The sequence below is a fragment of the Pelophylax lessonae genome (assembly GCF_965119305.1).
Source record: "Pelophylax lessonae genome assembly, chromosome: 12".
NCBI lineage: Eukaryota > Metazoa > Chordata > Amphibia > Anura > Ranidae > Pelophylax > Pelophylax lessonae.
In genome coordinates, this window is record NC_138779.1 from 90,551,077 (window position 1) to 90,578,852 (window position 27,776).

Genomic DNA, 27,776 nt, shown 5'->3' on the forward strand with positions numbered 1-27,776 from the left:
TTGGCTCACTGCTGACCGGCTCCCCGCTTCCTGTAGACGGTGGCCTGGCAGGGACAGAAGTAATGGGAGGGGAATGTTCTTTTGGCTTCCGCTTAGCAACGCCTTGTTTGAGCCTTCCCCTAGCAACGGAGGAGAAGGAAGAGAAGACACCATGGCCGGGAGAGCGGAGGGAGTGTTCGTGCTGCACGGGAGGAAAGCGGCGCTCAGGTACAAGGCCGGGGGGAGGAGGGGGGGACAGGATGAGAGAATTATTTAGGGGTGTCCAATCTCCTTCTTCATTCATTACCATCCTAGAAGAGACACCTGAGACCTGGGCGACAAGTCTCTGCATGTCTGCTACATAGAAGGACTGGGGAGTGTACTCAGTGCTGAGACTTGTGCTACATAGGAGGACTGGGGAGTGTACTCAGTGCTGAGACTTGTGCTACATAGGAGGACTGGGGAGTGTACTCAGTGCTGAGACTTGTGCTTCATAGGAGGACTGGGGAGTGTACTCAGTGCTGAGACTTGTGCTACATAGAAGGACTGGGGAGTGTACTCGGTGCTGAGACTTGTGCTACATAGAAGGACTGGGGAGTGTACTCGGTGCTGAGACTTGTGCTACATAGAAGGACTGGGGAGTGTACTCGGTGCTGAGACTTGTGCTACATAGGAGGACTGGGGAGTGTACTCAGTGCTGAGACTTGTGCTACATAGGAGGACTGGGGAGTGTACTCAGTGCTGAGACTTGTGCTACATAGAAGGACTGGGGAGTGTACTCGGTGCTGAGACTTGTGCTACATAGGAGGACTGGGGAGTGTACTCGGTGCTGAGACTTGTGCTACATAGAAGGACTGGGGAGTGTACTCGGTGCTGAGACTTGTGCTACATAGGAGGACTGGGGAGTGTACTCAGTGCTGAGACTTGTGCTACATAGGAGGACTGGGGAGTGTACTCAGTGCTGAGACTTGTGCTACATAGGAGGACTGGGGAGTGTACTCAGTGCTGAGACTTGTGCTACATAGGAGGACTGGGGAGTGTACTCAGTGCTGAGACTTGTGCTACATAGAAGGACTGGGGAGTGTACTCGGTGCTGAGACTTGTGCTACATAGGAGGACTGGGGAGTGTACTCGGTGCTGAGACTTGTGCTACATAGAAGGACTGGGGAGTGTACTCGGTGCTGAGACTTGTGCTACATAGAAGGACTGGGGAGTGTACTCAGTGCTGAGACTTGTGCTGCATAGGAGGACTGGGGAGTGTACTCAGTGCTGAGACTTGTGCTACATAGAAGGACTGGGGAGTGTACTCGGTGCTGAGACTTGTGCTACATAGAAGGACTGGGGAGTGTACTCAGTGCTGAGACTTGTGCTACATAGAAGGACTGGGGAGTGTACTCGGTGCTGAGACTTGTGCTACATAGGAGGACTGGGGAGTGTACTCGGTGCTGAGACTTGTGCTACATAGAAGGACTGGGGAGTGTACTCGGTGCTGAGACTTGTGCTACATAGAAGGACTGGGGAGTGTACTCAGTGCTGAGACTTGTGCTGCATAGGAGGACTGGGGAGTGTACTCAGTGCTGAGACTTGTGCTACATAGAAGGTCTGGGGAGTGTACTCGGTGCTGAGACTTGTGCTACATAGAAGGACTGGGGAGTGTACTCAGTGCTGAGACTTGTGCTACATAGAAGGACTGGGGAGTGTACTCAGTGCTGAGACTTGTGCTGCATAGGAGGACTGGGCAGTGTACTCGGTGCTGAGACTTGTGCTACATAGAAGGACTGGGCAGTGTACTCGGTGCTGAGACTTGTGCTACATAGAAGGACTGGGGAGTGTACTCAGTGCTGAGACTTGTGCTACATAGGAGGACTGGGGAGTGTACTCAGTGCTGAGACTTGTGCTACATAGGAGGACTGGGGAGTGTACTCGGTGCTGAGACTTGTGCTACATAGGAGGACTGGGGAGTGTACTCGGTGCTGAGACTTGTGCTACATAGGAGGACTGGGGAGTGTACTCGGTGCTGAGACTTGTGCTACATAGGAGGACTGGGCAGTGTACTCGGTGCTGAGACTTGTGCTACATAGGAGGACTGGGGAGTGTACTCGGTGCTGAGACTTGTGCTACATAGGAGGACTGGGGAGTGTACTCGGTGCTGAGACTTGTGCTACATAGAAGGACTGGGGAGTGTACTCGGTGCTGAGACTTGTGCTACATAGAAGGACTGGGGAGTGTACTCGGTGCTGAGACTTGTGCTACATAGGAGGACTGGGGAGTGTACTCGGTGCTGAGACTTGTGCTACATAGGAGGACTGGGGAGTGTACTCGGTGCTGAGACTTGTGCTACATAGAAGGACTGGGGAGTGTACTCGGTGCTGAGACTTGTGCTACATAGAAGGACTGGGGAGTGTACTCGGTGCTGAGACTTGTGCTACATAGGAGGACTGGGGAGTGTACTCAGTGCTGAGACTTGTGCTACATAGGAGGACTGGGGAGTGTACTCGGTGCTGAGACTTGTGCTACATAGAAGGACTGGGGAGTGTACTCAGTGCTGAGACTTGTGCTACATAGGAGGACTGGGGAGTGTACTCAGTGCTGAGACTTGTGCTACATAGGAGGACTGGGCAGTGTACTCAGTGCTGAGACTTGTGCTGCATAGGAGGACTGGGGAGTGTACTCAGTGCTGAGACTTGTGCTACATAGGAGGACTGGGGAGTGTACTCAGTGCTGAGACTTGTGCTACATAGGAGGACTGGGGAGTGTACTCAGTGCTGAGACTTGTGCTACATAGGAGGACTGGGCAGTGTACTCGGTGCTGAGACTTGTGCTACATAGGAGGACTGGGGAGTGTACTCAGTGCTGAGACTTGTGCTACATAGGAGGACTGGGGAGTGTACTCGGTGCTGAGACTTGTGCTACATAGGAGGACTGGGGAGTGTACTCAGTGCTGAGACTTGTGCTACATAGGAGGACTGGGGAGTGTACTCGGTGCTGAGACTTGTGCTACATAGGAGGACTGGGGAGTGTACTCGGTGCTGAGACTTGTGCTACATAGGAGGACTGGGGAGTGTAATGGCATGCTGGAGTTTGTAGTCTCTGATTGGCTGGGACTTGTAATCCCTGGCTGGGTGGGAATTGTCCTTGGCTGGTTGAGCTGATGGGACTTGTAGTCTCTGACTGTCTGAGACTTATAGTCCTTGACTGGCTGGCATGTGGGGCTTTTAGTTCCTTACTGAGTGGGACGAGCCCTTGGTTGGCTGAGCTGCTGGGGCATGTAGTCCCTGACTGGGACTCGTGATCTTTGGTTAGCAAGCATTATGAGACCTGTAGACTATGACAATCTGAGACCTGGGATTCCTGGCTGGCTGGCTGACATGCTGGGAGTCTGGGATTTGTGAACCCTGGCTGGCTCACATGCTTGGACTTGAAGTCCCTGATTGGCTGGGACTTATGATCCCTGGCTGGCATTTTGAGATTTGTGATCCTTGGACAGCTAGCATGCTGGGACCTGTAGTCCCTGACAATCTAGGACTTTTGGTCCTTGGCTGGCTGGAATGCTTGGGCATGTAGTCCCTGTTTGGCTGGGACGCGTTGTCCCTTACTGGCATTCTGGGACTTGTAGTCCCTGTTTGGCAGGGACTTGTGATCCCTGACCAGCTAGCATGCTGGGACTTGTGGTTCTCTTATCGGCAGGCTGCCTGGATCCCATGGCTGTCCTTTGTAGTACAGAGCTCCCTTGTCACTGAGAGGATGAGTGTCATGGTCCTACAATCCCATCACCTTCCATACACCTGGCTGTGCCTCCCGGCTCATAGACTCTGACACTCCCCTACACCACCAACCACATGATGCCTGGTGATATCATCCAACACCCCGGGAGGTTGTGGCTTTAAACCTTTCAAGAGAATATTTGGAGGCTGACTTTGCAAACCTTCTGAAAATGCTGGTTGCCTGGCTTTTCTGATTTCCTGATGGCTTCAGTACTTTATGTACTTACTACTGGCGCGGGATCAGATATATGGCTCCTTCCAGATCAGAGACAGAAGATTGTGACATCCACGAGTTCATCCCCCCCCCCCCAATCCTCCCTCATTAGTAAGTCCTCCCATATATTCCAGTACTACGCACCCATCACCCTCCTCCTACATGGGCTGAGTAAGTTAGATGTGTGCTTTGTGTATGGACAGAGGTAAACAAAGCACCCCTTACCCGTAATCTTCCTGCCAGGTAAACAGACAACGCCTCATGGAAAGTTTGTTGTACACAGCAACAGTTAAAGAGAACCTGCCTAATGGGGGCCATTGATTTGCAGGCTGAATAAGAACACCTTCAGGGCAACAGATCTTCTAAGCATTGTAGAGTCCCCGTCCTCAGACCATTCATTTCAATAACAATCATCGCATAAGCGAAGAGGGGGATTTATCAAAAATGGATCAGACAGATTCTGGAGCAGCTGTATATGGCAACCAATCAGATTCTATCTTTAGCTTGTTTAGTTAGGCTATGAAAATGAATGCTAGAGGCTGATTGGTTGCCAGGTACTGCTGTTTCAGATTCTTTCTCCAGCACAGAGGAGCCCATGCCAGACATCACATCCCAGATGGCGGTAGGTTTTGGTAAATTCCCCCTTTGTATTTTATGCATGTTATTTACCCGGAAGAGCCTCTCTTGTGTAGACATCTAAAATCATTGACACTGCTGCTGGGCGCCGCCATCTTGGATGTGATCCCTGGCATGGATCCCCCCTGTGCTGGAGATCCCAGGCTTTATCACCTATTCCACCATATCCTCAATTTAAAGAGATCCCGCTGCCAGACCGTTTATTTCAACAACAATCTTCCCATAAGATTAGATGTACATTTCATGTATTTTAGGCTTCCCTTGTGTAGATATCCAACAGTCCAGAGACTGGTGTTGGGTGCTGCCATATTGGATGGGATGCCAGCATCCCCCATTCACTCAAGTCACAATCTATAGCAGTGATGGCGAATCTTGGCACCCCAGATGTTTGGAACTACATTTCCCATGATGCTCAACTACACTGCAGGGTGCATGAGCATCATGGGAAATGTAGTTCCAAAACATCTGGGGTTCCAAGGTTCGCCATCACTGATCTATAGAGTTCACCTTTGCTCCTCCCCATCTACTACAGTAAAGGATATGTAGGGAGGTGAGGGGAAGTGTAGAGGAGCTGGGCCATCACAGACATTAATTACACTTCCAGAAGAGGAGAGGACTATGACAGTGCGGGGAACTAGGTGCACAGTACATGTAGGGGGCCATCAGTGACCCTTAGCTTGGGGTAGATAGATTTTCTCATTTTTCCCGTCGATCCCACCCCTCAAAAGCTGTCATCCAGAGTGAATCTACCTGTCTTCACACAATATCTTGTGATGTGTCTGAAAACACACGGATCCTGAAATTGTCATCTCCTGTCCATGAGCTGCGTACATTTAAAGCGTAACTCCACTTTTGTTGAGAGAAAACATTCCCCTGGGTGATCTCTGTACATTGCAGGGATTTTAACAAACTTTGTTGCTGATTCCTACCATTTGTTATTCTGAAGCAATCATTGTTTGTTCCTCTGTGCTGAGTGGGTCTAATGGGAGTGGTTTCATAATTATCAATCAGCTGTGGCAGCTTCAGGGCACTAATGAGGAAAGCTGCTGGGCCTGCATCCCTTTAGACGTGTTCCTATTGGGAGTATCTCACCAAAAATGACATTTTTGTTGCAGGGGATGCCAAAAATGTGACTTGTATCTTAGTGCAGACTTCTGGGAAAATTGGTGAGCCAATCACACAAGCAGGAAATGATGTTTCTGGGGGTGTGGTCAGTATACATTCTGTGTACAGAACACCTCCAGGTAGCCATATTGTATTGTATTTTCAGAAAATTACAGCGGCTGCAGATTGAAAAGGAAAGGTTATTTTTATTAGCATTCAATTACAATATGATTTGTGTCCCAATTGTATACATTATATTGTTTTTTCCCCCCCACGATAGTGGAGTTACCCTTTAAATGTACTTGGATCTCAGAATGTAATGATCTAGGATAGCTTCTAATATAGAGAGTCACTGATCTCTCGGTCCTGACATCTAAAATGAATGTTATCTGTGTCCAGGCTGGTAGAAAGATTTATTTTTTTTCGTTTGGATGAAGGGGGGGGGGGGTTAGAGTTTTCTATTCACATTACAATCTGATTACATCAAACAAATACCATCTGCGCTCATGTGTAGAAAAGATATGCTACAATCGGTGTCCAGGAAAAAGTAAGTGAATATGGAGAAGGATTCATAATCTGACAGCTGTCTCTGGGAAATCCTCAGTAAACACTATAAAATAAACAGAGAGCGCACCAGCATAGTGGAACATCCTCATTAAACGTTATTTTGTTTGAGGCCGCGCTTATGTGCGCAATCAATTACTGATGGTCAGACAGCTATGCTTGTTGACATTTTGGATTTTATGATATGCATTACATCTGATCTTCCTGTCATTACAATGTGATGGTGACATTTTCTATAGTTTCTTTGAAAGCCTCGCTAAACAATCCATTCCATTTGTATCCAATCAGGTAAGGCTTAGTTGATGATCAAACGAAAGGAGTATTTACACTCGGATTGTAACCTGTGTGCTGAGCTTTAGGCTCAGTTCACACTTATGCGATGCGGGAAGGCTGCGAATTCGCAGCCTGTTCCCGCATTGCAAACGCACCCCCGGCAGTTCACACTGCCATATGCGATACACTGGGGGTGTCAATGTAATCTTAACGACACCCCCAGTTTGATCGCATATCGCAGTTCGATCTTGCAGTTCGCACAGGATCGGATCGCACAAGTGTGAACCGCTGTGCGATCCGATCCTGATGCGGCTGCAAAAAAGGGTCATGTGCGTGTTTGCTGCGGGTGCGGTGCGAATTTAGCCATACAAAGTGTATGGCTAAACTCGCACCGCACAGCCGATCGCATGTAATGAAGGAGCAGTGCGCTCTGATATTACATGCGATCGGCGCAGCCGCATCAGTGTGAACCGGGACTTAGGCCTCTTGCAAACTGCAGCTTGGAAAAGCTCAGTACAGTGTTTTGTTTTGGCCCCTTTCACACCGTTCAGATCCGCCTGTCAGTTTTTTGGGCGGATCTGAACGGTCACCCGCTGACATCCGATCCATCAAATCTGGACGAATGGAAACCCTATTTTCCATCCATCCAGCGGATCGGTTTAGAATGGACAGACGGTCAATTCCCAGAGATGAATGGGGACCTGACAGCTGTGTCTCCGCACACAGCGCAGAGACACAGCTGTCGTCCACCTGCTCAGAGGGGGATCAGCGGATCGATCCCCCGCTGAGAAAAACGGAGTCCGTCTGACGGACTAAAAGGGTGAAAGGGCCCTTATACTGATCTAGAATGCAGCCCATTGTTTACAATGTGTCTGTACACACAGACGCATAAACAAGCCCTGCGTCTTCTTAATTAAAAAAAAAAGAAGAAAAATCTTAATTCCCTGTCGGTATTTTGCACCAGCACTACTAATTGCGCACAAAAACGCGCATTTTAGCATAAATATTAATGAATTTTGCCTAGGAATGTATTGTGCATGCAAACACAAACGCCTGAACGTACGTCCAGAAATGCTGATGCTGAGACATCATTACTGCGTGCCAGGGGCCTTAGATGAAGCAAGAACCGGCCGAGATTCGAACTGTGTATGGGCACGCTGAATGTACCAAGTTGATCAATCAACTTCGATACAACCAGTCTGACGGATTTTACTTGTGATTATAGCTAACGGCTGGTATAGCCCTACAGATTGTTCTTTAGAGGGCCAAATATGTGAAAATGAGCCCAAAGGGCATAGTTGCCAACATTTGAAAAAAATTTCCAGGGACACTTTGCAGCACGCCTATCAATTACTTACCACACCCACTTTCATGAAGCTCCGCCCACTCTGCATAATTAATCTCTGCCTACTTATCATCAGATTATAGGGTCTACTCAATAAAGAGAGGATTACAGGAAATTGAAAAGGGAATTTTAAAGAGGAAGTAAACCCTCCTCTGTAACTTTTATTTATAGGTAAGCCTATGATCAGGCTTACCTATAGGTACTGTAAATATCTCCTAAACATGTACCGTTTAGGAGATATTTACCTTACATGCATCCAGTGACATCACTGGCGCATGCGCTCTGAAGGAACGGCCGCTGGTGCCGTTCCTTCAGAGCCCAGTGCCGTGACCGTCGGCTTCCGCGCGCATGCGCAGGAGTGACGTAATCGCGGGTCCGGCCAATCTGATGGCCGGATGCCGCGATCCTGGAAGACGGGTGACTGAACATGTCGCCCGTCATACAGGTAAGTGGGCGACACGGTGGGGGCTCGTTCTAAGGTAAGTATTTCATAATGAGCTAGTATGCGATGCATACTAGCTCATTATGTGTTTCTCTTTCAGGTTGGAAAAAAAAAATCATTACAACTTCTTTAAGGCCAAAGTAGCAGAGTTGGAATAATTCCCCCCTTCAGCTGCACTACTTCTGCCTAAAATTTAAAATTCTCATCAAAATTCCCTGCAATTCTAAAGTGTGAAATGTGCTCAGGTGTGACCATACAAAAAACGTAATATGTAAATATAAATAAAGTGCAAAGTGTAAATAAGTACGTTGCCGGGACAATGTAAGTTACCCGGGACAGGTTCCTATTTGCCGGGACTGTCCCGGCAAAAACGGGACAGTTGGCAAGTATGAAAGGGGTACACAGGCAATTTTAAGAAGACTATACTGGGTTTATGTTACATTACCAGCTGAAATCACACACTGAATTCAGTATTATTGATGAAAAACAATAATCCTCTCAGGTTTAGTAAAGGAGCGAATCATACATTTTCACTAGGAATGAAAAGCACAAGAATCCTAAGACGCAGGTAGATGGCCTATTTCTGTTCGGTTTCCCACTGCTATTTCCATAATGACATGAACAATGTCTGCTGTGGAAAAGGGGATTTTCACTGTAGGGCAACTCGCTGTCATGGAAACGGCTCCAACAGGCCCACACATTTCCCCGTAGCCGTGGAAGAGGCTGGAGATTTCAATTATCGGAAGGACTGGTTTTGACAGATGAATATAATGTACAATTTCCCAACCTGCTCTGCGTTATTAGAGGGCAGGCATCCTAAGATTCATAAATGCCGTTCCTGTCTTGCATTGCCATTCCTGCCTACGTTTATCAAGTGTTTGACAAGCTTACAAATAGTTTTCGTCATTTCAGTTTGTCATAATTGGCCTTTATTATTCACATTTGAATTTGATAAATAAAAAAAAAAATGTAATTGGTTGATTGGGCTACCCTGCTTTGCCCAATCAAAGCAGATCTAAACGCAATCACTACAATCTCTTCTAAACTTTAACATGTGTACTTTAAAAGAAAAAAAGGTTTTTCATCGTTTCTTAAAGTAATACTGGTGATCCTGTCATTAATGTTACTAAACCCAGAACCTGCTTTCACTATATCTGATCTCCCACAGAACATGGAAATGCAATTATTTTAGTAAATATAAACTTCTAAATACATTTTCTCATCAGCAGTATATAGCAGTCTTGTGACTTCTATCAGTGCCTGGTTAAAGCTTGTAGGAGGAGTTTTCATACTGCACTGAGCTGTCCTATCAGGATGCAGGACCCCTGACCCTCTTGTCTGGACAGTGCTGATTGGCCCTGTGCTGATCACATGCACCCTCCCAAGAAAAGAAAAAAAAAAAAAAACTCTCTAGCAATACACAACAAACTGAGCATGTGCAGCTTGACTCCAGTAACTCTTATCTCAAGTTTTTTTGAGTATGATGCTACTTACTACAAGCTTGACACACATGTTTTTGGGCAGTTTCTCCCATTCTCTTTTGCAGGATCTCTCAAGCTCCATCAGGTTGGATGGGGAGCGTCAGTGCACAGCCATTTTCAGATCTCTCCAGAGATGTTTAACCAGTTTAACCTGGGCTCTGGATGGCCACTCAAGGACATTTACAGAGTTGTCCTGTAGCCACTCCTTTGTTATCTTGGCTGTGTGCTAAGGATCGTTGCCCTGTTTGCAAGATTAATCTTTGCCCCAGTCTGAGGTGCAGAGTACTCTGGAGCAGGTTTTTTATTAAGGATGTCTCTGTAAATTGCTGCATTCATCTTTCCCTCAATCCTGACTAGTCTCCCAGTTCTTGCCACTGAAAAACATCCCCACAGCATGATGCTGCCACCACCATGCTTCACTGTAGGGATGGTATTGGCCAGGTGATGAGCGGTGCCTGGGTTCCTCCAGACATGACGCTTGCCATTTAGGCCAAAGAGTTCAATCTTTGTTTCATCAGACCAGAGAATTTTGTTTTTCATGGTCTGATTGTCCTCTTCTAGCACAAATCCTATTTCACTCCATACAATTCTTACCTCCCAAATTTCCCCTCCCAACACAACAAATACTCTCCTCCCCAATCTCCTTGTGGTGCCCCCCACACACACTTCATATGATACCACAGTGGCCAGGGCGGCTGCCTCTCTTGCCCCCCCCCCCTCTTGTCCCAGCCCTGCTGAAAAGGTTTCAAACTAGGGACCTTAGTCCTGCAAGAAGTGCCAACCACTAAATCTAAATGATCAATACCTCTTTTGTTTCCTTTTAGTGAGAAGCCATACGAGTTCCTGACTAATACGCAGAAGACAACAAGCAGTCATAATTTTAGCTATCAAGGGTCTGCCATCAACCGCAGAGCGCACTCGAACCATGGCATACAACCTATTCCAAATGACACCAATGGCAAGTATCATCTTGTTGCATCAATCCATAAAAAGGAAGAACTGCCTAAGTAGCTCATAACAACCTATCAATGGACACTATTTTTTTTTTTCAGTATAAACGTTAAGATGAATTATTCTTGATGTTGATTAGCACAGTCTTCTTTTAGACATTTTACAGGGGAACTTTATAATGCTTTTGGGTCAATTTCGTTATACTTTGAGGTTGATTTACTAAAAGAAATTAAACTGTGCTGTGCAAGTACAGTTGCTCTAGATCTGAACGGGGGGGGGGGGGGGGGCTCTGAAATAAGGGGAAGCTCTGCTAATTTCTATCATCCAGTCATGCGGTTTTGTTTTTTTGTTTTTTTTCTTTGAGTGTTATTGAGTATTCATTGCAAAGTTAACCACTTTAATACAGGGCACTTCCCTCCCTTCCTGCCCAGGCCAATTTTCCCCTTTTAGTGCTGTTGCAATTTGAATGACAATTGCGCGGTCATGCAACACTGTACCTACACCAAATTTATGTCATTTTCCCCCCACAAATAGATTTTTTGCTAAACAAATAAAAAAAGCCCGAAAAGTTTGAAAAAAAAAAAAAGTTTTTTTGTTTATGTTATACAATTTTGTAAATAAATAAGTTTTTTCCTGCACTGATGAGCACTGATGAGACTGCACTGACAGGCACTGATGGGGTGGCACTGATAGGTAGCACAGATATGCAGCATTGGTGGGCACTGATAGGCGGCACTGCTGGGCACTGATAGGCGGCATTGATGGACACTGATAGGTGGTACTGATGGGCACTGACGGGCACTAATGGGCACTGATAGGCGGCACTGGTGGGCACTGATGGCTGGCACTGACGGGCGGCACTGATGGGCACTAATGGGCACTGATAGGCGGCACTGGTGGGCAATAATGGGCACTGGTGGGCGACACTAAAGGATGGCAATGATGGGTACTTGTGGGCAGCACTGATAGGGAGGACACTGGTGGGCATCACTGATGGGGAGGGCAATGGGGCGCTCCCTGAGCCCTGATTGCCATCCCTGGTGGCCATAGTGGGCATCCCTGGGGTCATAGTGGGCATCCCTGGTGGATCTAGTGGCAACCCCCCCCCCACCCCCCCCCGAGGGTCTGCACTGGTAATCAATGATCTGATTACCAGTGCCGACTCCCCCCCCCCCCCTGTCAGGGGAGCCGCCGATCGGCGCTCCTTTACTCGTGCCTGTCAGGCACGAACTAAGGAAAGCCGATCAACGGCTGTTCCTATTTACTATGTGACCAGCCGTGATTGGACACGGCTGATCACATGGTAAAGAGCCTCCGTCAGAGGCTCTTTACCGAGATCGGAGATGCAGGGTGTCAGACTGACACCTCGCATCACCGATCGCCGCTCTGCGCGCCCCCGGGGGGCACCCAGAGCTGTGTTATCCTGCCGCCGTCATATGACGTCCGGTCAGGATAACACAACCACATTCCCGCCGTCATTTTGTAATAGGGCGGGCGGGAAGTGGTTAAGCTTTACCTCATTTACTAAGCACTGGAGTAAATGCACTTGCAGTGCACAGTATATTTGCCTTTAGTAAATCAATCCCGTTGTTTTTAAAAAGATTATACATATTTAAACTGATTATACGTATTTAAACTGATATCTAAAATGTTTATTTTAGTATATATCATTGTCCTACAAATAAAAATGTAACGCATGATAAATCGTTGCTAAAACATTATGGGCTGACTAAAAAAAAGAGCGCAGCCCTTAGGCTGACTCTAATTAAACTGTCAAAGAAAGATGTACAGAAGAAAGAGAGAAAGGGTATTTTGTGCTAGAAAATTACTTAGACCCCCCCCCCCCAAGCATTTTATATATATATATATATATATATATATATATATATATATTATACTTTTTTTTTTTAGCAGAGGCCCTCAGAGAATAAAATGGTGGGTTCTGCCATTTTTTAATGTCACACGTTGTTTGTGTAGCATTTTTTTAATGCAAATGTTTTTGTTTTTTTTTTAACAAAATACACTTTATTTTAATGCACACAAGCACAATTTTTTTTTTTTTTATTATTGTCACAAGCACAATATAATACCCAACTTTTTGGCAAAATATAAAATATGGTGTTACTCCAAGTAAATGGATACCTAACATGTCACTCTTTAAAATTGTGCATGCTCGTGGAGTGGCGCCAAACTTCATTTTTTAAAATCTCCATAGGAGGCACTTTAAAAGTCTTTACAGGTTACCAGTTTAGAGTTACACAGGAGGTCTGGTGCTAGAATTATTGCTCTGGCATTCATGGCAATACCTCACATGTGTAGTGCGATTGTCGTTTATGTATGATGCATGTGGGACCAACGTATGTGTTCACTTTTGTGTGCAAACACGAGCGGACAGGGGCGTTTAACCACTTAAGCCCCGGAAGATTTTACCCCCTTTCCTGACCAGGGCCTATTTTGCGACTCGGCACTGCGTGACTTTAACGGACAATTGCGCGGACGTGCGACGCTGTACCCAAATGAAATTGATGTCCTTTTTTTCCCCACAAACAGAGCTTTCTTTTGGTGGTATTTGATCATCTGTGCGATTTTTTGATCATGTGCTATAAACAAAAAAAGAGCGACAATTTTGCAAAAATAACAATATTTTTCACAGTTTTTTATATGAAATTCCCCCCCCCAAAAAAAATGTAAAAATCAAAATTTTTTAACATTTTAGGCCAATTTGTTTTCTGCTACATATGTTATGTTTGGTAAAAGAAATCCCAAAAAGCGTATTTTGATTGGTTTGCGCAAAAGTTATTGCGTTTACTAACTAAGGGAAAGATTTTTGTCATTTTTATTGGTTTTTTTTTTATGAGTAATGGCGGCGATCTGCGATTTTTATTTATTTTTTTTCGGGACTGCGACATTGCGGTAGACAGATCGGACCCTTGACTGACATTTTTGACACTTTTGGGGGTACCAGTGACATTACTACACTAATCAGTGCTATATATATGGACTGTTACTGTAAAAATTACACTGGCAGGGAAGGGGTTAACTTTATTTGAGAAGGAGGGGTTAAATGTGTCCCTAGGGGTGTGATTCTAACTGTGATTGGATGTGGCTTGTGATGTAACAGCAGAGATCTACGGTCCTACATAGCAGGACCGTATGATCTGTGCTGTTACACAGGGGAGAATGACAGGTGGCTTTGTTTACATTAGCCGCCTGCCTTTCTCCCGGTGTAACCGACGATCGCGAGTGACCGGCGGACATCGGGTCCGCCGGTCATTCGCGCGGGGGGGGTCTGTGAGCGAGCGGGAGCGCGCCTTCAGCAGCGCGCGCTCGCTCCCTTGAGCCTCACAGGCTAGCGACGTAGTACTACGTCACTTTGCCTGTGAGGGGCTGACTGCCGACGTAAATCGTCGTTAAGTCGGCAAGTGGTTAAAAAAAAAATAATAATAAATATATATATATATATATATATATATATATATATATATTTTTTTTTTTTTTTAATTTTTGCTCACTTTTACTGCTGTCATGAGGAATCTAAACAGCACTAGGCAGTGACAGGTACTCTTTATGGAGAGATCTGTTCTAGAGATCTATTAGACCCCAGATGTCTCCTCTGCCCTTAAAAAATCTGATCAAACCAAGATAAGTGTGATAAGATACTTTCACAATTAAAAAATGGCACTGTTTACACCCGGGGAAACCGGAAATGACCAAATAGTAGTTGCTTCTGGTTTCCTATTCCATAGAGAAGATCGGGGATCTTCCAGTCCTCGTTCATCCCTCTGGTAAGCCAGCGGAACCTCCAGCTTCATTCCAGGCTCGCCGTTACGACAGTAGAGCCCAGAGATGCTATGGCGGGAGGGGTAAGGCAACCCCTCTTGCCATCTGTAAAAGCAATCCAGACGCTAATTAGACACTAGGATAGCTTTTACAAAAACGCAGATCGCCACCTGAAAAATACAATACCGGTATACCACTTGAAAGCCGAAAGGCTTTCATTAGGCGGTCTTCAAGTGAGTATACATCATTTGACATCAGTGACTCATCTTAAGCTGTTGAGCTCTGTAAGCACACTTTTTATAGCAGGAGGTAAAAAATAGTTGGAAAACACAAAAAGAAACCTAAAGCTCCACCTGCTGGTTGCATATGAACATTTATTTGCAATATGTTATAATTATTTTACTAACTACGAAGAAAAATATTTTTAAAAATAATTTTCTTTTTGGTCTTCACCAGAAAGAGAAAAATATATAAACCATTATATAATATTATATATCCTAGAATAAAGTATATTAGCTTTTGTTTGTGTATGTTCTCCAGCAGCCTTAGATTACATTAACCTTTATTGCCATATTCTAATAGATTTATATTAACTGCAGGTAACACGTTGTCTCTGTACGCCAAAGAGAACATTAGCATTGATGACCTTGAGGACAATTTGAGGAAATTAAAGGTTCAAGTAGATAGCCTGGCCTCAAGTCTAAATTTGGAAACCAAGTCCGGCTTTACAAACATGCCAGAATGGCCAAAGCATATTCGCAGTCCATCCTTTGGAGACTCTACTGATCGAGGTCAAGACTCTGCCTCAAGCTCGGAATGGTTTTTGAAGACAAATCACCTAATTAAACCTCATGAAAGTTTTTCTTCAGTACACAGTTCAGGATTTCCAACGTTTTCAAAGTCCTCTCTAAGCCACCCGGTCGGCACGGTAGGCAGCCTGTTTTCAGAAATGGAGTCTTCCGTATCGCCATCAGACATTGCTTATGGAGAATCTGTTCCAGTGAAGCTTGGTGCTCCTCATGTTGTTGGTGTGAAGTCTCTTTTACCTCCAAAATTTCCTGTCCGTTCTCGATCCCCTGAGAGAACCAGAGTCTCGTTCGTCCGAGGAAGATCACAGTCGCTTGATCGTTCACATTCTTTTTCTCCTTCTTCCAAGAAGGGTAGATATCTTAGATCACGTTCTCAATCCCCAAAACCTATCTGGAGGCCAAACTCTGCTAAAGCCAATGCCTGTGGCCAGCCACCACCAAGAATAAAATCCAACATTAAGACATCATCTTCCAACAGACAGTCGCGCTTACGATTTTACAGACCAGGGTCTTTGGCAGCAAGGTCCTTTACTCCTCCAAGGAAGACCAAAAGCAGTCTTGGCTACTCCTGGAGTCCTTATAGCATCCCGTCATCTGTCATATCAGCACCCAGTGCAGAAGAGATCAGTGAAAGGTAAATTGCCCGAAGTAGAATTCAGTAATGCATTTAGATGCGTTATTTTCATTATATTGACCTTGCCAATAAAACTGGTAACATTTTGTAGCATTTTTTTTTTGCTAACTCTTTCACATTCAGTTCCCTCTTGTCTAGCAAAAAATTGTACTGTCAGTTGGAACTCCATCTCAAAGTGTTACTTAACCCAGGAGCCTGCATTCACCATATCTGGTCTCCTACAGTACACAGAACATGGAAATACAATTATTTTCGTAAATAAAACCTGCTAAATACCTTTTCTCATCAGCAGTATATAGCAGTGTTGTGACTTTTATCAGCGTCCAGCAGAGCACTGGGTAAAGCTTGTAGGAGGAGTTTTCATTCTCCTCTGACTGTCCTCTGAGGCTGCAGGACCCCTGACCCTCTGTCTGGACAGTGCTTATTTGCCATGTGCTGATCACATGCACCTTCCCAAGAAAATACATTCTCTAGCAATACACACCAAACTGAGTATGTGCAGCTTACCCCCAAGGCTCTGTTCTATAAGGAGATGGGTTGGGGACAGTGGAAGAAGGGGAGGATCGGAGAGGACAGGATCAAACAGCCCTTTTATACAATGTGGAGGATTAACCCCTTAGGTACCGCAGTGAGTATAACAAGCATGCTTTACTGCATTTACAGACTTTTTTTTACGGTTGTGGGTTTAGTAACACTTTAGGTTTTGGTATTTAATCTCATACAGATTTTTTTTAATATTGCAGGAAAATATTCTGTAGCATTGCATATGTGTCTGAAAGGGAAGGGAGAGTAGTAACAGAAATAACCCATACCCACCCGTCCTTGCCTCCATATCAAAAGGATGTAGTCATCTCTGCAATTTCACAGCCATGGCCTGCCAAGAACCAGATAGTTTTTACATTGGGTAGTGACATGGCAGTCCTCTTAAATGTTGTACTTGCATAGGGCCCAGCCATAGAGAATAATATCCATTCTCTGTCTCCAGCTGATTATAGGCTTCTGCCATGGCTATTACCTGTAACTGGGTCCCAGTACATGTGCAACACCTGAGCATCCATGGGTTTGCAATTCCAAGGATACAAAGGGGTTGATTTACTAATACTGGAGAGTACATAATCTGTGCTTGGTAGCCTTCTAAATTCAGCTTGTTCAATTAAGCTTTGATAATAAGGGCTGGTTCACGCCACATGCGCTCCAGTACTTTTTTTTTTTCTGCATCCAAAACACATAGAAAGTAGTTTACATGCTTTTTAAGACACCAGTGCAGTCCCCGGGTTACAAACAAGATAAGGAATGTAGGTTTGTTCTTAAGTCAAATTTGTTTGTAAGTCGGAACAGGTACATTTTTTTAAGTTTAGCTCCAGCCAAATGAATAGTTTTTACGTTTTTTTGGATAGTATAGGGAAGGGTTAACACCCCTGTACCATTTGTTTTTCTGTCTGTGCCCCTGTTCAGAAGATTTCCAACTCTCTTTCTGTCCCTATGACAACTGGATTTTGAAAATTTTGGGTTGTTGTGGAAACTAAAGCCCGTACACACGTCCCGAATGTTGGCCGAACGATCAGCCGTCTTTTGTCCGGTGCTGTCTTGTCGGCTGAAAACTGCAAAAGACTGCACATGAATTTTGTCGGCCAACAACAGCCGACTGCAGAAGTGATATCATGTGATGGTTAACTTTCCGTGTGTTTTTTCTTTTCTGAGCATGCCCAGTCTTGCTAATCAGCTGTTTGTCGGCCGAATTCTGTACTGACTGGTGAACAATCGGCCGTTCTGGTGTTGGCCAACAAAAATTTTAATGCCTGCACAACAGATTCTGTTCGGCTGAAAAGTCGCTGTCGGTTGTCGGAAGCATCATACTAACAAGCCGACAATCGGCCGATCGTTCGGCGGCCGAATATTTACGGCCGACAATCGCTACGTGTGTACGGGGCTTTAGATTGGTGATAACGCTTCAGTGGAGACACCTTTTTCCCATGAGAACTCTTACAGAAGTGAATTTCCCTTCCTAGGGCTGGATTTCTCCTCACTTCCTGTTGTCAGTTTGTAAGTAGGAGTCATTTGTAAGTCAGACGTTTGTAACCTGGGGACCACCTGTAGCTAAAAAGATCAATGGTGTCACTGGGAACTCATCTAAAAGGCAGTATTTGCTTGTTGCTCAAGGAACCACTAGTAACCTCTGGAGGAACCCCAGGGTTCCGTGGAACCCTGTTGAGAAACCCTGGCATACACAGAAGGAATGTATTACATGGACCCGGGGGTTTCCAATCTTTAAAAAAAAAAGGGCTAGTTTACTGTCCTTCAGACTTTTTATAGGGGATGTACTGTGATCAGCAGGAGTAAAAAATGCCATGCCGTCAGTGGGAGGGGGGACAATTCCCCATCATTGGTATTAGTGAGCCGAATAATGCTCCATCGTTGGTAGCAGTAAGAGGATTAATACTCTAAGGGTCAACTAAATGCGAGCAAAGGGACGCATCTGGCCTGCGGACCTCAGTTTGGAGACCACAGACATACACAATTGGCAAGTTATCAAATTGCTACAGACAAAAAAAAAAAAATAAGAAACCTGATCACAGACTGCGAGAATAAGTGAAAAATAATATAGCAATTTCTGTATAAGTAGAATAAAATTAGTTGAGAAACGTTTAAAACCTAAACTGAAAAGTGTTGTGCGCCATCTCAGAAATAGTTGTACTTGGAACTTGGTAGTACTCTTAGACAAAATGGAATACAAACGAGTGTATGTAGGAGGCACTATTCAAAAGTCAATAAGAGCTGCATCCAGTGGATATTGAGTAGAAAATTCTGCCAGCCAAATAGCCAACTCTGTATGAATTTTCTGGCAATCTCTGTGGTCATAGTTCAGTTTGTTATATGGGAGCATTTTATTAATCTACACTTTGCATTTGTTATGATAAAGGCACCCCAGCTTGGATTCACACCTTAGCTATCAGCTTCTTGCCAGCAAACAATGCCTCATGCAAAATGTGCTGATAAATGTTTAACTCTGGAGACCTAGGTTCCATTCATACCTGAGCGTAGCAATTTATTGGTGTTTTTCAGGCGTTATTTTAAGTATTTTTGCAGCTTTTTAGAAGCGTATTAAAAGCATTTTACAGCTTTAGGTTTTTTGTTTAGCCAAAAGAAAGCACTAAGGGGAGGAGAGGGAACGGAAGATAGGGGTGGTGGGCTGCTGTTTGAGAAAAAAAGGAGCGATGAAACGCTCGTAAAACGCATAAGTCAGGTGTTTCTATTGAAGTCTATGGACCCAAAAACGCTTGTAATCTGCCAAAAAGAAGCTCATGTATTTTTTTTTTTGAGTGACAGGCATTTGTTTCAGGTGACCGAACACTCATATGTGAACAGGGGCCATTGAAATGAATAAGATCTGGCTTGATGAGCATTTTAGAGCTTCAAGCAGAAAATTGCTCAGGTGTGAACAGGGCCTTAGGAAAACCCAGCAGGCATAGCTGAGAGTCTGCTTGTACTGGGGAACCCATGACATCACGCAAAAAGTTTATTGATTCCTTCCAGTATGCCTGTATCTGTGGGCAATAGCAGAGCAGGTAGAAAAAGGAGTCCGAGGCTCCTTGACTTTTAGGGCATGAAGGATTATAAGACTTATTTCTTGTTTACTGAATTGGCATTAGATAGGTATGATGAAGTTTAAATAGATGGGTGAATTTATTAGTAAATTTCAGGGAACTCATCGGTGGCTGGTCAGTACCTTCTCTCAGGTCTCAAAAAGACCCAAATGAGCCTCCTACAAAATGTTTCTATTATAAGCCTGGACTGATGCTGTGGGGTACAGGAAGGCTGCATAGACTCAGAAATAATTTGTTTAGGAGAAGCTTTAACCATAGTGGTCGTCAAATGATTCTTTGCAAGCACAAGTATTACTGGCCCAAATTGCTTTGTGCCCACATGTCTGAAGCTAAGCATTCATGGATAAAAATGTGTCTGGTTCATTAGGAACCGGCCGAATTTCGATCCACATTTGGCCGCTCTCATTCTTAAAAAGTTGAGCTATCAATTGACTTTTAATGAACGGGCTTGTAGTTTTATTTCCGTTCGATCAGCGCTGGAACCAGACAGCTGCAGTGCAGATCAGTGTTTTCTGACGGTGGGGGGAGTCCTGCTCATAAAATACAGTGACACATTTAGGAGGATTTCCTCATCCACCTTGGATGTGTGGATGGGGATATTAGTTCAGTTTTTTTTTTTTTTTTTGGCTGACCAAAAAAAAAAAAAAAAAAAACAGAAATGACCTCTATATAGGCAGCTTAAGCTGAAGGTATAAGACAAGCATATAATTCTGCTAATGAAATTCCTCTTTTAGATCCGAAAAGTATCTGATCTGAACGAGTGATCGTATGTCCACACCAGAACTCAGGGTAAGGCACCATGCAAAGATCAACTGCCAAAGTGGACTATTAAACTGTGGAATACCTAGTTTGGATATGGCTGTGTCCCATAGCTTGAGACAGAGTCAGGAGGAAAGAGTGTAGGTCTGTGTAACTTTTTTAAATCGTAATTATTGATTGCAAGAAGGTCTAGGGTAGGGGTGGTACTCTCATGGGACAAAAGGTGCGTAAACCAAGGGGCATCAGCAGTGCGCCATTGGAAAATATCAGAAATCTGCAAAGCCAGGTCATATAAACTGATGTCTGGGAGAATACAAAGTTTTTAAGGTGCTTATTTTAGATTTTTTTGGTATTGTGCTGTTTTTTTTTTTTTTTTTAGTTTTTTCCTGTTTTTTGCTAAAGTACACCTGTGCTTTGTCACTGAGCATGCACGACTGACAGGTAAAGAACTTATGCAAATTTTAGATTTTTAGAAATTATATATTGGAAAATTTATCTAAATTGAGATCTTCTGCAATCATCTTTTGTGTGTTGGTATGCAAAGCCTTTTGTACTGTAATTTTCGGAAGTTGTTAAGCAGAATACACAATTTTTTGGATAGGTTCTTGAAGACACTGGCTGGAAGAGATGTGGGTATTTCTGTAGTGGAAGCATCTCCATATCAGCAAGAGCTTACCCGATTACGACTAGAGCGTCTTCAGGTGGAGGAGGAGTTACTGCTGGAGCTCAAAAGACAGCAAGAATTGGAGCGTACCCGAGGACCAAAACCTAAATGGTGAGATTCCTTACCTGTCCTAGGGAGGTTCTCCGCTTAAAAGGTTTAAATAATCATGTTTGTTATGAGGCAGGGGATGTCTCAATAAAAAATATACAGTTGCCCTTACCTTACATCTCTTCTGTGGTGGGGGAGAGGGTTTTTGTTAAATAAGCAGATTGCACTAAGTCAAGTTGGATGTCTAGGATATCTGGGAACCTTCTGTGGATTTTGACGATCTGCAAGTGAGATGTCCAGCAATCAAATGACACAGCAAGTGGTAGAAAATATCTGAAGACAAGCATGGCGTAGCCGGTGCAAGGACTAACGTCTTTATTTGTAACAGTTCTGTGCTCGGCCTTTGTGGTTACACCATAGGGAAAGCTCACTAAAAATCACAGTTTTGCCCTAAGTGAGCCCTCCTTACCACCTTTGGGAAGGCCACTCTACTTGTCATGTGGGACTCTGCTGCCTGCAAGCCAGCCGAAATACCACAGTATGAAGTAAGCATGAAATGATTGTGCATATTGCACTATTGTTCATAATGCTTTCACAGTTAACATTGTCTGCCGGAATGTAGAGTTTGCATTGTATGTTGAATGATGTATGCAGGTACTCCAACAAACACTAGTTTTGTGAGAGTTCGGAGCCTGGGCTCCCAGTCACATCGCATAATATGAATAAGAGAAAGGATTTGGGACTTTAAATGAGGTGAGATAGGCTGCTTGAAATCATGACATAATGAAAAGTTTATTACTATATAAACACTGAACAAAATTATAAACACAACACTTTTGTTTTTGCCCCCATTTTTCATGAGCTGAACTCAAAGATCTAAGACTTTTTCTATGTACACAAAAGGCCTATTTCTCTCAAATATTGTTCACAAATCTGGCTAAATCTGTGTTAGTGAGCACTTCTCCTTTGCCGAGATAATCCATCCACCTCACAGATGTGGCATAGCAAGATGCTGATTAAACAGCATGATTATTGCACAGGTGTGCCTTAGGCTGGCCACAATAAAAGGCCACTCTAAAATGTGCAGTCTTATTACACAGCACAATGCCACAGATGTGGCAAGTTTTCAGGGAGCTTGCATTTGGCATGCTAAAGGCAGGAATGTCCACCAGAGCTTTGAATGTTCATTTCTCTACCATAAGCTGTCTCCAAAGGCCTTTCAGAGAATTTGGCAGTACATCCAACCGGCCTCACAACTGCAGACCAGCCCAGGACCTCCACATCCAGTATCTTCACCTCCAAGATCGTCTGAGACCAGCCACTTGGACAGCTGCTGCAACAATTTGTTTGCCTAACCAAAGAAACCGTCTCAGGGAAACTCATCTGCATGCTCGTCCTCATCGGGGTCTCGACCTGACTGCAGTTTGTCGTCGTACCTGACTTGAGTGGGCAAATGCTCACATTCGATGATGTCTGGCACTTTGGAGAGGTGTTCTCTTCACGGATGAATTCCGGGTTTTCACTGTACAGGACAGAAGGCAGACAGTGTGTAAAGCATCTTGTGGTTGAGCGGTTTGCTGATGTCAACGTTGTGGATCGAGTGACCCATAGTGGTGGTGGGGTTATGGTATGGGCAGGCCTATGTTATAGACAACGAACACAGGTGCATTTTATTGATGGCATTTTGAATGCACAGAGATATGGTGACGAGATCCTGGGGCCCATTGTTGTGCCATTCATCCACAACCATCACCTCATGTTGCAGCTTGATAAAACACGGCCCCATGTTTCTGTACACAATTCCTGGAAGCTGAAAACATCCCAGTTCTTGCATGGTCAGTATACTCACCGGACATGTCACCCATTAAACATTTTTGGGATGCTCTGAATCGCGTATACAACAGCGTGTTCGAGGTCCTGCCAATATCCAGCAACTTTGCACAGTCCTTGAAGAGGAGCGGACCAACATTTCACAGGCCACAATCAACAACCTGATCAACTCTATGCGAAGGAGATGTGTTGCACTGTGTCAGGCAAATGGTGGTCATACCAGATACTGACTGGTTTTCGGACCCCCCCAATACAGTAAGACTGCACATTTTAGAGTGGCCTTTTATTGTGGCCAGCCTAAGGCATATCTGTGCAATAATCATGCTGTCTAATCAGCATCTTGATATGCCACACCTGTGAGGTGGATGGATTATCTCGGCAAAGGAGAAGTGCTCACTAACACAGATTTAGCCAGATTTGTGAACAATATACTTAGAAAAAGTCTTAGATCTTTCAGTTCAGCTCATGAAAAATGGGGGCAAAAACAAAAGTGTTGCGTTTTTTATAATTTTGTTCAGTGTACATGAAAATAAAATATCACGTTGTATTGGATACATATGACATGAGTATTAATTGGTATATATTGTACAAAAAAAGAACTGTAATTTATATATACACGTGTAGTAATAATAGTATGGTACATAGTTGGATATTGATTTTAGATGGTGCCGACATTTGGTAAGTGGTAATTTAATATTGATGGTGTTCGTGAAGCACCAGTGCAAACTGCTAGAGATGATAGAGGTTATTACTGGAACTTGTCGCACTTCCACTTTAAATAAAATGAGTGGCACTTTCAGTAAATCATTTTGGAACTATCTGTTCTTGTCTACCTGGGAGTTTTGCATGTTCTCACCTACCTGCAGTATACTGTATGTATTTCAGCTCCTCCTAATATATTCTTCATAATATTAGATGAATGCAAGATCCAGCCTAGAGAATGGAACCCCTTCATAGAGTCCACAACAGGTGTACAAACTCAGGAACTAATATTTAAATCTAACATTCATAAAAAAAAAAAAAGAAGCAAAATGGCGGATATGCTGTTCTGTACCCTCGCACTTGTTGTTAATTTTGGGGATAATTCCTCCTCGTTTGTTTTGCATTGTTACTGTATGCTGGTTATAAACGTTCAGGGAACCTACACCAGTTTGTATTTGTATTGTATGTATACTTATAATTTTGCCAATAAAAATCATTGGAAAATAAAAAAAAAGAAATGGACCACCAATGCATTCTAAGGTGCCATAAACCTGCACCATTTTGGCAACACAACACACAGCAATGCACTACTGTGCATTACGATGTGCTGTAATGGCGGTACATTGTAGAGTGGAGGGTTAGGTGAGCTGCAACTCCCCACCATTTCTATCACCGTGAGTTTGTTACAAAGGAATCCCCAGCCTGGGCATTCAAGTTCAGGATCAGCGCATGGACTGGTAATGTTTCTTTAGTTTGAATAGAGGTGCATTGCCCTAGTTCTTTGGAGTGCCAGTAATAGTAATGTAATAGCATGTAAGGAAGTCTGATCTTGCAAAGTATCACTTTGTATATTGAAGCTCATAGCACCAAAATGGAAATCCTACAAAGGATGCTAAAATATTCTGATCAGAAATGACATCATTTCCATCTGTCCTGCAGGTATGAGATGAAAGGCTCACAGTTCCATTATGAAGCTCGCAAGAACAACGAATTGCTGAAGAGCAGCAAGGATTACCAGTCAATCTACAATTACCGAGAGGATCTTTCTGCTGCCTCAAAAGATTTTCAAGAGCACCTAAAGATTACACACTTAGAGCCTGTGTAAATGAAGAAACAAAGTAGTTTATCTTTACTGTAACAATGTGGAATGCTGTTGGATAGTCAAAAAGAAATTGCACAAATATTTAAAAAGATTGGTGTGCTTAATACAAGGTTCAAGGACTGTAGCACAGTTTCCGATGATATCTGGGCTGTAGATTGCACGGAGTTGGGACTGGTGTGTCTGTGTGATGATCTCAGGGTTGTTGAGTGTAGGCTGTGTGTCTGGTTGGTGTCTGCTTGCAGTAATCCATGGCTCTGGTCTACAAACAAAATCAATCACTTACATATAATGTTTTCTCAAGCTACTACTGGTTCAAAAAGGATCTCCGCAAAGATCTCTTTTACTGCAGATACTCTGGAGCACAGATATTCTAGATAAGAGACTGCTATTGTCGTAAGGAAAATCTCCTGTCCCTGATCTATCCTTTCTTGACCTAGAAGTGGGCGTATCATGCTGCCCACAAATGACCATTTCAAGGTGAAGACCTATCCAATAGCTGCGATCCTGGGACAGATGTAACCTTGGGTGTATCTGCAGTTTATTCATAGCTACCTCACTGCGGATGAAAGGCTTCTACACCATCCACATCAATGTGTCTGATATTAGTAAGGCTTATTCAAGAGATGCAGGGAAGTGAAAGCATTCAGACAATTATATATATATATATATATATATATATATATATATATAATATATTTGTGTTTTTTATATATATATATATATATATATATAAAAAAAACCTAACATGGGAATGCTTTTGTTGATTTTTTAAAGAATAAATCCCAAGATACCTGGCAATGATGTTTAAAAAAAATGCCAACACCATAACTATATTATAGTAGAACTATAGGCAAAACTTCTTTTTTTTTTTTGGATACATTAAGGGGGGTTATAACCCACATAAGGTTTATTTTTTGCAATCTGCGTTCCCATTGGGGAGATTTACATTCACTTCCTGTCCCATAGTCAAAACTGGAAGTTAGAGGGAATTCCCTCAAATTAGGGGAATCTCTTTGAGACCCCCCAGGTCACCGGAACTAGTGTCCCCATTAGAAGATTTTCCCTATATTACTTTTCTGGGGACAAGCCAAAATTTGAGATTTTCTTTTACTTTCACTTTCAATGATAATGATGGCAAACCGGACAAAGAGAGAGGGTGAATCTCTCACAGACAGCAATAATAACTGACAAGCGTTCTAATCCCTCTCCACTCTATCTAAAACTAAAAAAAGAAAAAAAAAAAAACGTTTTGCCTTTTAGTTATAATTTAACAAAGCTTATACCGTAACTGTAATTAATTGTGACCATTTCCAGGATGCAGAAAACTGCACCAAAGTTTTCTACCATCTAAATCAATGAACACAGGCCCCTTTATTTTATGTATAATTTGTGTCCTATATCTACAGAAAATTATTAGTATGATTTGTGAGTGTCCTAATATATAATAATGTACTAAAAATAAACTAATTTAAAGTCCTAGATGACTTGTTCTGTAATGTTTGAAATATATTGATAGGAAAGTCTGTACAGCCAAAATGAATGTAAAATCTATTTTCTTACACTTAAACCCAAACCTGTAATATATTTCAGCTTGCCAATCATTAGATGTGGTGTCTGCATTTTTGTTTTCTTTTTTGTTTTGGCTCTGTTCACACCTGAGCAATCCGTATCACGGGCAGAATTGCTGCAATTCTGCCCTCGATTTCAAATCCGGGCAAATCGCAGGACGCTTATGCAATTCCATTATTCATAATGGCATCCCAATTACGCCACGATTGTCACATGATAAATCGCACTGCTGTTGCTGAAAAAATGCTTGTGCTCCGATTTACCGCGCGATTGGGGTGGCATTAAGAAGTAATGGCATCGCACAAGCATCCCGCGATTTGGAATCGTGGGCAGAATCACGGCGATTCCGCCCACAATATGGATCGTTCAGGTGTGAATGGAGCATTAGGCTTTTTCCCCTCTGTTTTCACCAGGTGATCTGGCCAGTAACACACCTACTGTACTTGAGTGTCTCCACTCTAGCTGAATGGAAAAAGGGGCACCTTTGGACAGCATCATTGTCAGTCTGGGAGTGTTAGATGTACTAGCAGATTAAAATACACTAACACATTGAAGCCAAATTCAAGTTGTTACAGAAAAAACGTTTTTATTTTTCTATTTCGGAAAAACATATTACATAAATAAATAAAAGCTGATCATTGTAAGCACCCCTGTCAGTATTAACTGCTATATCTGCAGTGAAAATGCAAGAAAGAAAGCCTAAAAAAAGAAAACTGGTGCAGCCATTACATCTAAGAATTGGTAAGCTGCAGTATAATGTTTGCTTTTGGGTTTAATACTGCTTGAAGACAATTGTGGTCCACTTACAGTAAATGGTATGGGGCCTCAACTGTGGCCCCGACAGCTGTAAAGACCACATGCACATAATGTTTTAGTATGAGATATCAGAGACTTAGAAGAGCAATAAAACATACTAGAGGAAATAATCAGAAACTGCAGACATACAACAGGAGTAAAGTAAAGGTATTTGGTGCTGCTACGTTATCAGTCCAGCATCAATAAAGCTCATGGGTGCGCGATCTGCAGTCTCATAGCTGTAGTATATCCATAAAAGTGATTGGCACCACTATTGCTGCTCTTAAAAGCTTGTTTATTGTACAAACAGAAATACAATGAATTACGCATTTCAGCCTACACGGCTTAGTCATAAGTTATGACTAAAGCCATGTAGGCTGAAACCCGTCAACTGTATTTCTGACCTGTACACTGTGGTTTGTACAATAAACAAGATTTTAGGAGCAGCAATGGTTGTGCAGATCACTTTTTTGGATATATAACAGGAGTAGTTGCAGACTGAAGACATGTTTTAGGAGAGTCGGTCAGAGACTGGGGACAGGCTATAGAAGACTGCTAGACATCACTGTCTCTACAGCCTCATGCATGCTCCCATTACGGACCACCAGAGTCTGCAAAGTACCAAAGGGTTGGACACCAGGGCATCCTCTGTTGAATTTTCCTCTGCCAAGAGTTCCATAGACTGTTTGCAGGGTCACTACTGTACATGTGCTAGGGAGTGTGGTT

At 43.5% G+C, this 27,776-nt stretch overlaps 1 protein-coding gene across 1 annotated transcript; it reads left to right on the top strand.

The window, feature by feature from the left end:
- Positions 1-86: 86 nt before the first annotated feature.
- Positions 87-25,279, top strand: LOC309568521 (uncharacterized protein). Its single transcript, XM_082274205.1, has 5 exons — positions 87-207; positions 10,627-10,760; positions 15,133-15,976; positions 20,942-21,115; positions 24,524-25,279. Exons 1-5 carry the CDS (start codon positions 152-154, stop codon positions 24,687-24,689), a joined length of 1,374 nt encoding a protein of 457 aa, XP_082130331.1. The 5' UTR covers positions 87-151; the 3' UTR covers positions 24,690-25,279.
- The last annotated feature ends 2,497 nt before the right edge of the window (positions 25,280-27,776 follow it).